General features: G+C 44.7%; 1 protein-coding gene across 1 annotated transcript in view; it reads right to left on the bottom strand.

Annotated features, from left to right (window-relative positions):
- Window positions 1-6,735: 6,735 nt before the first annotated feature.
- Window positions 6,736-11,505, bottom strand: part of NTS (neurotensin) — a 49,712-nt gene continuing 44,942 nt past the window's right edge. Inside the window, exon 4 of the mRNA XM_040415719.1 lies at window positions 6,736-6,885. Within this exon, the coding sequence (XP_040271653.1) occupies window positions 6,736-6,885 (150 nt within the window). The remainder of the gene's footprint in view (window positions 6,886-11,505) is intronic.

Genomic DNA, 11,505 nt, shown 5'->3' with positions numbered 1-11,505 from the left:
GCAGTCTCTTATGCTGTTTGAAGACTCTGCTGGCAGGGTTTCCCAAGGGCATCCACCTAGCCCTTCCCCAGCGGTGGAAGACATATAATGCACTGACACACAACCACTTATGTTTCCTGATGATGAGAACATGGGAATACCACCTCAGCACGCCTCTGATGATGACGAAACACAGGTTCCAACTGCTGCGTCTTTCTGCAGTGTGCAGACTGAACAGGAGGTCAATTGATTAGGAACAAATGGGCAGCACTGTGCTTCCTTCAGGGTCCAGGTGCACGGTCAATAGGTTGAATCCCCAGGTACTTATGATAGAAAGACCAGCACTCCTGCCGTACTCTGTCCTTTGACAGATTCAACTTTGTTTGGACTAGTTGCGTAGCAATATGATGTAATGATCATGTGACTAGCCATGTGACTGGGTTTCGACCCGAGTCGCGTGACCGCTTGCATGATTAGGAGGCGGTTTAATTCAAGTGTATCTGAATGGTATAGTATGGAAAATGTCTATTTCTGATTTGTAATCGATTACGGATTACTCAGATATCTAGTAGCTTATGGACCCAGATACATACCTTTCCGCACTCTGTGTTTAGATAGATTCAACTTGGTTTGGGCTGGTTGCGTAGCAATATGACGCTATAGTCGCGTGACTGGTCACATGGCTGGGGGCGGATTCGTCCGGTCCCGGTCATGTGACAACTTACGTGACTAGGAGGCGGGTTATTTGAATTGTATTTAAATGGTGCATTGCATATGTGGAATTGAGCTGTTATCACCTGTAACTTGACAAAGACACAGACTGGTGTAGAAACGCGCGTCACATATGGGTGACGAATAAAGAAATCCTTTTTCATTATTGGAATTACGGAGTGCTGGTCTTTCTATCATATGAACAGGAGGTCAGGGAGGAAGACTGGGTGGAAGACGATGCAGGGGACAATGAGGTCCTAGACCCCACATGGAATGAAGGTCGTGCCACTGACTTTCAGAATTCGGAGGAAAAGGCAGTGGTGAGACCGAGCCAACAGCGTAGCAAAAGAGGGAGCAGTGGGCAAAAGCAGAACACCCGCCGCCAAGAGAGTCCGTCTGCTACTGGCCACCGCCATCTGGGACCGAGCACCCCAAAGGCAGCTTCAAGGAGTTCCCTGGCGTGGAAGTTCTTCAAACAATGTGCTGACGACAAGACCCGAGTGGTTTGCACGCTGTGCCATCAGAGCCTGAAGCGAGGCATTAACGTTCTGAACCTTAGCACAACCTGCATGACCAGGCACCTGCATGCAAAGCATGAACTACAGTGGAGTAAACACCTTAAAAACAAGGAACTTACTCAGGCTCCCCCTGCTACCTCTTTCTGCTGCTGCCGCCGCCTCGGCCTCTTCCTCCGCCTCTGGAGGAACGTTGGCACCTGCCGCCCAGCAAACAGAGGATGTACCACCAACACCACCACCTCCGTCACCAAGCATCTCAACCATGTCACACGGCAGCGTTCAGCTCTCCATCTCACAAACATTTGAGAGAAAGCGTAAATTCCCACCTAGCCACCCTTGATCCCTGGCCCTAAATGCCAGCATTTATAAACTACTGGCCTATGAAATGCTGTCATTCAGGCTGGTGGACACAGACAGCTTCAAACAGCTCATGTCGCTTGCTGTCCCACAGTATGTTGTTCCCAGCCGCGACTACTTCTCCAAGAGAGCCGTGCCTTCCCTGCACAATCAAGTATCCGATAAAATCAAGTGTGCACTGCGCAACGCCATCTGTGGCAAGGTCCACCTAACCACAGATAAGTGGACCAGTAAGCACGGCCAGGGACGCTATATCTCCCTAACTGTACACTGGGTAAATGTAATGGCGGCTGGGCCCTAGGCGAAGAGCTGTTTGGCGCACGTCCTTCCGCCGCCAAGGATCGCAGGGCAACATTCTTTGCCTCCTGTTGCCTCTTCCTCCTACTCGGCTTACTCCTCCTCTTCTTCCACCTGCTCATCCAGTCAGCCACACACCTTCACCACCAACTTCAGCACAGCCCGGGGTAAACGTCAGCAGGCCATTCTGAAACTCATATGTTTGGGGGACAGGCCCCACACCGCACAGGAGTTGTGGCGGGGTATAGAACAACAGACCGACGAGTGGTTGCTGCCGGTGAGCCTCAAGCCCGGCCTGGTGGTGTGCGATAATGGGCGAAATCTCGTTGCAGCTCTGGGACTAGCTGGTTTGACGCACATCCCTTGCCTGGCGCATGTGCTGAATTTGGTGGTGCAGAAGTTCATTCACAACTACCCCGACATGTCAGAGCTGCTGCATAAAGTGCGGGCCGTCTGTGCGCGCTTCCGGCGTTCACATCCTGCCGCTGCTCGCCTGTCTGCGCTACAGCGTACATTCAGCCTTCCCGCTCACCGCCTCATATGCGACGTGCCCACCAGGTGGAACTACACCTTGCACATGCTAGACAGACTGTGCGAGCAGCAGAAGGCCATAGTGGAGTTTCAGCTGCAGCACGCACGGGTCAGTCGCACTGCGGAACAGCACCACTTCACCACCAATGACTGGGCCTCCATGCGAGACCTGTGTGCCCTGTTGCGCTGTTTCGAGTACTCCACCAACATGGCCAGTGGCGATGACGCCGTTATCAGCGTTACAATACCACTGCTATGTCTCCTTGAGAAAACACTTAGGGCGATGATGGAAGAGGAGGTGGCCCAGGAGGAGGAAGAGGGGTAATTTTTAGCACTTTCAGGCCAGTCTCTTCAAAGTGACTCAGAGGGAGGTTTTTTGCAACACCAGAGGCCAGGTACAAATGTGGCCAGACAGGGCCCACTACTGGAGGACGAGGAGGACGAGGATGAGGAAGAGGTGGAGGAGGATGAGGATGAAGCATGTTCACAGCGGGGTGGCACCCAACGCAGCTCGGGCCCATCACTGGTGCGTGGCTGGGGGGAAACGCAGGACGATGACGATACGCCTCCCACAGAGGACAGCTTGTCCTTACCTCTGGGCAGCCTGGCACACATGAGCGACTACATGCTGCAGTGCCTGCGCAACGACAGCAGAGTTGCCCACATTTTAACGTGTGCGGACTACTGGGTTGCCACCCTGCTGGATTCCCGTTACAAAGACAATGTGCCCACCTTACTTCCTGCACTGGAGCGTGATAGGAAGATGCGCGAGTACAAGTGCACGTTGGTAGACGCGCTACTGAGAGAATTCCCAAATGTCACAGGGGAACAAGTGGAAGCCCAAGGCGAAGGCAGAGGAGGAGCAAGAGGTCCCAAACGCAGCTGTGTCATGGCCAGCTCCTCTGAGGGCAGGGTTAGCATGGCAGAGATGTGGAAAAGTTTTGTCACTATGCCACAGATAACTGCACCACCACCTGATACGGAACGTGTTAGCAGGAGGCAACATTTCACTAACATGGTGGAACAGTACCTGTGCACACCCCTCCACGTACTGACTGATGGTTCAGCCCCATTCAACTTCTGGGTCTCCAAATTGTCCATGTGGCCAGAGCTAGCCTTTTATGCCTTGGAGGTGCTGGCCTGCCCGTCGACCAGCGTTTTGTCTGAATGTGTATTCAGCACGGCAGGGGGCGTCATTACAGACAAACGCAGCCGCCTGTCTACAGCCAATGTGGACAAGCTGACGTTCATAAAAATGAACCAAGCATGGATCCCACAGGACTTGTCCATCCCTTGTGCAGATTAGACATTTATAACTACAAACCGGATTCCAAAAAAGTTGGGACACTAAACAAATTGTGAATAAAAACTGAATGCAATGATGTGGAGATGGCAAATGTCAATATTTTATTTGTAATAGAACGTAGATGACAGATCAAACGTTTAATCCGAGTAAATGTATCATTTTAAAGGAAAAATACGTTGATTCCAATTTTCACGGTGTCAACAAATCCCCAAAAAGTTGGGACAAGTAGCAATAAGAGGCTGGAAAAAGTAAATTTGAGCATAACGAAGAGCTGGAAGACTAATTAACACTAATTAGGTCAATTGGCAACATGATTGGGTATAAAAAGAGCTTCTCAGAGTGGCAGTGTCTCTCACTCACTCAATTCCCACAATGTTGCGCAGAAAGATAGTGGAGCAATATTAGAAAGGTGTTACCCAGCGAAAAATTGCAAAGACTTTGCATCTATCATCATCAACTGTGCATAAAATCATCTGAAGATTCAGAGAATCTGGAACAATCTCTGTGCGTAAGGGTCAAGGCCGTAAAACCATACTGGATGCCCGTGATCTCCGGGCCCTTAAACGACACTGCACCACAAACAGGAATGCTACTGTAAAGGAAATCACAGAATGGGCTCAGGAATACTTCCAGAAACCATTGTCAGTGAACACAATCCACCGTGCCATCTGCCGTTGCCAGCTGGAACTCTACAGTGCAAAGAAGAAGCCATTTCTAAGCAAGATCCACAAGCTCAGGCGTTTTCACTGGGCCAGGGATCATTTAAAATGGAGTGTGGCAAAATGGAAGACTGTTCTGTGGTCAGACGAGTCACGATTCGAAGTTCTTTTTGGAAAACTGGGACGCCATGTAATCCGGACCAAAGAGGACAAGGACAACCCAAGTTGTTATCAACGCTCAGTTCAGAAGCCTGCATCTCTGATGGTATGGGGTTGCATGAGTGCGTGTGGCATGGGCAGCTTGCATGTCTGGAAAGGCACCATCAATGCAGAAAAATATATTCAGGTTCTAGAACAACATATGCTCCCATCCAGACGTCATCTCTTTCAGGGAAGACCCTGCATTTTTCAACAAGATAATGCCAGACCACATTCTGCATCAATCACAACATCATGGCTGCGTAGGAGAAGGATCCGGGTACTGAAATGGCCACTCTGCAGTCCAGATCTTTCACCTATAGAGAACATTTGGCGCATCATAAAGAGGAAGGTGCAACAAAGAAGGCCCAAGACGATTGAACAGTTAGAGGCCTGTATTAGACAAGAATGGGAGAGCATTCCTATTTCTAAACTTGAGAAACTGGTCTCCTCGGTCCCCAGACGTCTGTTGAGTGTTGTAAGCAGAAGGGGAGATGCCACACAGTGGTGAAAATGGCCTTGTCCCAACTTTTTGGGGATTTGTTGACACCATGAAATTCTGATTCAACATATTTTTCCCTTAAAATGGTACATTTTCTCAGTTTAAACTTTTGTTCCGTGATTTATGTTCTATTCTGAATAAAATATTATAAGTTGGCACCTCCACATCATTGCATTCAGTTTTTATTCACGATTTGTATAGTGTCCCAACTTTTTTGGAATCCGGTTTGTACCTCCCCTTAACCATATATTATTGTACTCCAGGGCACTTCCTCATTCAATCCTTTTTTTATTTTCATTTTACCATTATATTGCGGGGCAACCCAAAGTTGAATGAACCTCTCCTCTGTCTGAGTGGCGGGGCCTAAAAATATCTGACAGTGGCCTGTTCCAGTGGTGCGTGACGTGAAGCCTGATTCTCTGCTATGACATGAAGTCTGATTCTCTGCTATGACTTGAAGCCTGATTCTCTGCTATGACATGAAGCATGATTCTCTGCTATGGGACCTCTCTCCTCTGTCTGGGTGCCTGGGCCTAAATATCTGACAATGGCCTGTTCCAGTGGTGGGTGACGTGAAGCCTGATTCTCTGCTATGACTTGAAGCCTGATTCTCTGCTATGACTTGAAGCCTGATTCTCTGCTATGACATGAAGCATGATTCTCTGCTATGGGACCTCTCTCCTCTGTCTGGGTGCCAGGGCCTAAATATCTGACAATGGCCTGTTCCAGTGGTGGGTGACGTGAAGCCTGATTCTCTGCTATGACATGAAGCCTGATTCTCTGCCATGAGACCTCTCTCCAATTGATATTAGTTAATTTTAATTTATTTTATTTTTATTTTAATTCATTTCCCTATCTGCATTTGTTTGCATGGGATTCACCTACATTTTGCTGCCTTTTGCAGCCCTCTAGCCCTTTCCTGGGCTATTTTACAGCCTTTTTAGTGCCGAAAAGTTCGGGTCCCCATTGACTTCAATGGGGTTCGGGTTCGGGTTAGGGGCGAAGTTCGGGTCGAGTTCGGATCCCGAACCCGAACATTTCCGGGAAGTTCGGCCGAACTTCTCGAACCCGAACATCCAGGTGTTCGCTCAACTCTAGTTATTACCAAATAAAGTGACACCTGTCAGACTTGCAAAATTAGACTGTGGCGCAAAGGTGGAAACTGGCTGTGTATGGAAGGGGTAAATGTACAGCAAAGAACCTTGTATGCTGTTTTTATTCTTGTTAATCATATGCTTATGGGAAATAATAACATAAATAATCAGTAAAAAATGTTTTTGTGTATTTCTGATTTTATTACCATTGTAGATGAGAAACATGTTTTAAAGTAGTAATATGATTTTTTATATCACTTTTAGTATGCATTTTCCTCAGAATGCTCAGTAACAGTCCAATACTGTGACCATCAAGAACCAATATTGCTTCAGATTCAGTTTTTGAATGAACATAATGCAGATAAAGGGTATTTATTTTTCAAAATTTAAAAGTTCAAATGATTTTATGTATATAAAAATCACATTTAACAAACAACATGAATAAAACACATTTACTTTATATTAATGACAATTATATTTCAATTTATTTATGGCACAAATATAACTTTAATTTTAAGTAAAATAACCATAAATCACATTTACTTATAAATTAAGCACATCTTAGCGAGTCATATTGAATTTGTCAGTAATAAGAACCCCTTTTCAGTATGTAGGGTCTCCTGGCTTTGCTTACAATGGACTGTCTTTTGAAAATATAAGGGGTTTTCCTCTTTACAATATCTTCATTTTCACTGTTTGAACTGCTGGGTTCAAGGTAATCCCGTTGAAGCATCTGAAAGAAAACAAAAAGTTGCAGAGATTTCATTAAACTGACAATTCAAAAATATAGTTTGCCTGATACCTTATACTGCCAAAATGGGGATGTCAGTAAGTATAATATCCTAAAACAACAAATTTTATAATTGGAGAGGTAGTGAGTTCATTGTTATTTGTAATTGAGAACACAATGGCTATATTGACAGTAGAAATTGTAGACCGTAAAATGGAAAAAGACAATTTATTAACAGTTTCTTCCCTTTTAAGGATAGTTAGTTGTATATTTCCATGGGAGCATTGTCTGAAGTCTTAACAGATCTTAGTTGATCCTGCTTCTTCCAATCAGGTGATGCCTATGTCAAATCATATAGCTATGGCATGCATTCTGCTGATGAGATCCAAAAAACTAAAACATATCTATCCACATTGTGTATAATGTTTGATTATAAACTCCCCCTTATGTGGATGCAATAGGTAAGGTGATCTTAATGAGTGAATATTTAAAACAATGGTAAAGACTTCCTATTACAAATAAACCAGAATTCTTGCTCAGATTGAAACATGATTTGCCTTATACAAAATTAATAAAGGGTTATAAACACTTTTTGTGCCTTTTGGACAGGGATGAATGACTTGGAAAATGGGTATGGCTTGACTGGAAAAGATCATGGCTTTTAACAGCAACAATATGTGCCAAATTGCATCTGAATATTGTCTTGAAATTCTGGTGCAAAACTGGGGGATTAATAGGCCAAAACATTCAGGTCTTGGGCCCAGGAAGTTATATTCAGGGCCCAAAATGTGATATTCTACATTTAAAGAGGTTAAACAATATCGGTCACAAAATACACATAGATTTACGTTCACATATAGTGATCCTATGTGAAAAGAGTACCTTAAAATAACCTACCCACTCAGTGTACATCAACATACACGAACCAAAGATAAACTGAGACTAAACAGGTTTTTGTAGCAAAATATAGATATACTTTATTGAATAATTGTCATAAAATATTAGATGTGATACATCGGATGTCAAAGTGGACTACACCTGAGGGGACATAACACAATAGACCAGTAGGTGGAGGACAATAAAAAACAACCACAATTGGCTGAAATACACACTAGGTACACTGATGTATACAAAAATCACACAAATATCCAAGTCATATCAAAGTGCAAGTGCATATCTCTGTAAACATGAAGGAAATAACCATCAATACCCTAGAATTGGGCCGTAAGCAGAGATGTATACATACATATAAGTTAGTCACTTAAATGGCTGTGTCCACTGTTAGTGAACACAAACTCTATAAAAAAGGGATCGCAGCAAGTAAATGTAACAAGTAATCCCTCTATCAGATGCTATATGTGATAGAGGGATTACTTGTTGCATTTACTTGTTGCGATCCCGTTTTTCTATCTAAAAAAACACTTCTAGGCTCCTAGGGCTCAGATTTTTTGTTAAATTGTCTTTCCAATTTTTTGCTTTCTCCTCCTACCTTCCATTTAAGCTCTTGAATGCAATGACAGCAGTAGCAAATAATGTCAGAGTGACACTGACATACATATCTCTGGGTAAAAGTGTTTGACAGGGCTCACAAACAGTGTGTTTAAAAAAACACAGCAACGTTGCATGTGTTATGCTTTTTCGTATTATTCAGGGCAGATGGCATATAAACACAGAGTGTTATGGGAAAAAATAGTGTCGCTTGTTGGGACCAAGCATCTTTGCTCCTGTTCATAAACACACAGGTTAATGTCAGAAGAAAGAGTGGCTCAATCTGCACAAGTGTCTAAAAATTATGTGTTAACAGTGGCAGAATGCCTGCCCGTATTTATATATGCACAAGTGTTAATTGTCAAAAGAAACAATGGATTGTTCTTAACCACTTACCGTCACACTAACGCCGAAAGGCGTCATCTCTGCGGCGCTCCCAGGTCACACTAACGCCGATTGGCGTCATCTCGCGTGACCCGAGATTTCCTGTGAACGCGCGCACACAGGCGCGCGCGAACACAGGAACGGAAGGTAAGAGAGTGGATCTCCAGCCTGCCAGTGGCGATCGTTCGCTGGCAGGCTGGAGATGTGATTTTTTTAACCCCTAACAGGTATATTAGACGCTGTTTTGATAACAGCGTCTAATATACCTGCTACCTGGTCCTCTGGTGGTCCCCTTTGTTTGGATCGACCACCAGAGGACACAGGTAGCTCAGTAATATGTTGCACCAAGCACCACCCTACACTACACCCCCCCTGTCACTTATTAACCCCTTATTCACCCTTGATCACCCCTGATCACCCCATATAGACTCCCTGATCACCCCCCTGTAATTGATTACCCCCCTGTCATTGATCACCCCCCTGTAAAGCTCCATTCAGATGTCCGCATGATTTTTACGGATCCACTGATAGATGGATCGGATCCACAAAACGCATACGGACGTCTGAATGGAGCCTTACAGGGGCGTGATCAATGACTGTGGTGATCACCCCATATAGACTCCCTGATCACCCCCCTGTCATTGATTACCCCCCTGTCATTGATCACCCCCCTGTAAAGCTCCATTCAGACGTCCGCATGATTTTTACGGATCCACTGATAGATGGATCGGATCCGCAAAACACATACAGGCGTCTCCCTGGAGCCTTCCAGGGGGGGTGATCACCCCATATAGACTCCCTGATCACCCCCCTGTCATTGATCACCCCCCCTGTCATTGATCACCCCCCCTGTCAGGCTGCATTCAGATGTCCGTATGATTTTTACGGATCCACGGATACATGGATCGGATCCGCAAAACACATACGGACATCTGAATGGAGCCTTATAGGGGGGTGATCAATGACAGGGGGGTGATCACCCCATATAGACTCCCTGATCACCCCCCTGTCATTGATCACCCCCTTGTCATTGATCACCCCTCTGTAAGGCTCCATTCAGACATTTTTTTGGCCCAAGTTAGCGGAAATTATTATTTTTTTATTACAGTCCCATATTCCACTAACTTGTGTCAAAAAATTAAATCTCACATGAACTCACCATACCCTTCACGGAATCCAAATGCGTAAAATTTTTTAGACATTTATATTCCAGACTTCTTCTCACGCTTTAGGGCCCCTAGAATGCCAGGGCAGTATAAATACCCCACATGTGACCCCATTTCGGAAAGAAGACACCCCCAGGTATTCCGTGAGGGGCATATTGAGTCCATGAAAGATTGAAATTTTTATCCCAAGTTAGCGGAAAGGGAGACTTTGTGAGAAAAAAATAAATAAAATCAACTTGTGCCAAAAAATTTTTTTTTCGATGAACTCGCCATGCCCCTCATTGAATACCTTGGGGTGTCTTCTTTCCAAAATGGGGTCACATGTGGGGTATTTATACTGCCCTGGCATTTTAGGGGCCCTAAAGCGTGAGAAGAAGTCTGGGATCCAAATGTCTAAAAATGCCCTCATAAAAGGAATGTGGGCCCCTTTGCGCATCTAGGCTGCAAAAAAGTGTCACACATCTGGTATCGCCGTACTCAGGAGAAGTTGGGCAATGTGTTTTGGGGTGTCATTTTACATATACCCATGCTGGGTGAGATAAATATCTTGGTCAAATGCCAACTTTGTATAAAAAAATGGGAAAAGTTGTCTTTTGCCAAGATATTTCTCTCACCCAGCATGGGTATATGTAAAATGACACCCCAAAACACATTCCCCAACTTCTCCTGAATACGGCGATACCACATGTGTGACACTTTTTTGCAGCCTAGGTGGGCAAAGGGGCCCACATTCCAAAGAGCACCTTTCGGATTTCACAGGTCAATTACCTACTTACCACACATTAGGGCCCCTGGAAAATGCCAGGGCAGTATATCTACCCCACAAGTGACCCCATTTTGGAAAGAAGACACCCCAAGGTATTCCGTGAGGGGCATGGCAAGTTCCTAGAATTTTTTATTTTTTGTCACAAGTTAGTGGAAAATGATGATTTTTTTTTTTGTTTTTTTTTCATACAAAGTCTCATATTCCACTAACTTGTGACAAAAAATAAAAACTTCCATGAACTCACTATGCCCATCAGCGAATACCTTGGGGTCTCTTCTTTCCATGAACACACATTCCCCAACTTCTCCTGAATACAGAGATACCAGATGTGTGACACTTTTTTGCAGCCTAGGTGGGCAAAGGGGCCCATATTCCAAAGAGCAGCTTTCGGATTTCACTGGTCATTTTTTACAGAATTTGATTTCAATTTCCTTACCACACATTTGGGCCCCTAGAATGCCAGGGCAGTATAACTACCCCACAAGTGACCCCATTTTGGAAAGAAGAGACCCCAAGGTATTTCGTGATGGGCATAGTGAGTTCATAGAACTTTTTATTTTTTGTCACAAGTTAGTGGAATATGAGACTTTGTAAGAAAAAAAAAAAAAAACATCATTTTCCGCTAACTTGTGACAAAAAATAAAAAGTTCTATGAACTCACTATGCCCATCAGCGAATACCTTAGGGTGTCTACTTTCCGAAATGGGGTCATTTGTGGGGTGTTTGTACTGTCTGGGCATTGTAGAACCTCAGGAAACATGACAGGTGCTCAGAAAGTCAGAGCTGCTTCAAAAAGCGTAAATTCACATTTTTGTACCA

This window comes from Bufo bufo, chromosome 1 (assembly GCF_905171765.1).
Source record: "Bufo bufo chromosome 1, aBufBuf1.1, whole genome shotgun sequence".
Classification (NCBI taxonomy): domain Eukaryota; kingdom Metazoa; phylum Chordata; class Amphibia; order Anura; family Bufonidae; genus Bufo; species Bufo bufo.
Note: the sequence above shows the minus strand (reverse complement) of the source record. Positions and strands in the feature narration are given on the sequence as shown.